This window comes from Myotis brandtii, unplaced genomic scaffold (assembly GCF_000412655.1).
Source record: "Myotis brandtii unplaced genomic scaffold, ASM41265v1 scaffold284, whole genome shotgun sequence".
Lineage (NCBI taxonomy): Eukaryota > Metazoa > Chordata > Mammalia > Chiroptera > Vespertilionidae > Myotis > Myotis brandtii.
The window spans coordinates 787,773-788,653 of NW_005360846.1; the positions used below are offsets into that span (position 1 = coordinate 787,773).

Consider the following 881-nt stretch of genomic DNA (forward strand, 5'->3'; position numbering starts at 1 on the left):
ATTCTCTCATCATTGATGTTTCTCTCTCCCTCTCCCTTCCTCTCTGAAACCAAGAAAAATATATTGGGGTGGGGAAGAGACCTACATGTGAATCCGGGCTCTGTCCTTCGGAGCTGTGCCTCCTCTGGAGCCTTAGGTGCACCAATGGGGACAAGGACCACATCTACTCCATGAGGACATTGCTAGAATCAAACGAGATCATGGGCGTGTAAAACCCACGCGGCATCACGCCTGGTATACAGGGCACACACTACACACCCCCAGTTACTGGTTCTACAGGTGTGAACAGTTAAGTCCCCTCCGTTACCGCCGGCCACGCCTCACTCCCGGCTCTCCAGGAGCATCAACACCTGGTGCTTTTGCACCCACGACAGACGGGGGGTTGGGGCGAGGGCGGGGAGGGTGCGTTCAGGCAGGAAACACTCCGTCAGGCGGCTCACGCTTCAATTTAATCTGAAGGCTATCACAGGCTCTCCGTCCTCCGGTCTAAGTTATAACGTTACAGAACAAGCAGTGAATCCAGCCACTTAAAAACGAAGTCGGTCTACACGCTGTCACCGTCTGCTTTTCTCCGAGAGTCGGGGCGCCCCGCCCCGCTTCAGTAGACGTGCACCATGCCGTAGAGGAACGTCCAGAACAGCACGTAGGTGAAGAGGCCTCCGACCAGGCCGCCCGTGAAGAGGGGCCTCCGGGACTTAAAGTATTTGTTCCACCTCCTGCCCGCCTTGAGGATGAGCAGCAGGGAGAGCAGGACGGAGGCGAGCAGGTAGAAGATGAAGCCGTAGAGGCCGGTGAGGCCGAGGATGCCGGCCGTGGCCCCCGACAGCGCCGACACCGAGGTGCGGCAGTAATCCAGGACCGCGGCGTTGCCTCGCACGGCG

At 58.3% G+C, this 881-nt stretch overlaps 1 protein-coding gene across 1 annotated transcript; it reads right to left on the reverse strand.

Moving 5' to 3' along the window:
- Positions 1–427: 427 nt before the first annotated feature.
- On the reverse strand, positions 428–880 carry EMC6 (ER membrane protein complex subunit 6; the record flags this gene model as incomplete). The annotated part of the gene is made up of 1 exon (XM_005869043.2): positions 428–880. A coding segment is annotated over one exon (282 nt), but the record flags the coding sequence as incomplete, so codon positions are not given.
- Between the last annotated feature and the right edge of the window lies 1 nt (position 881).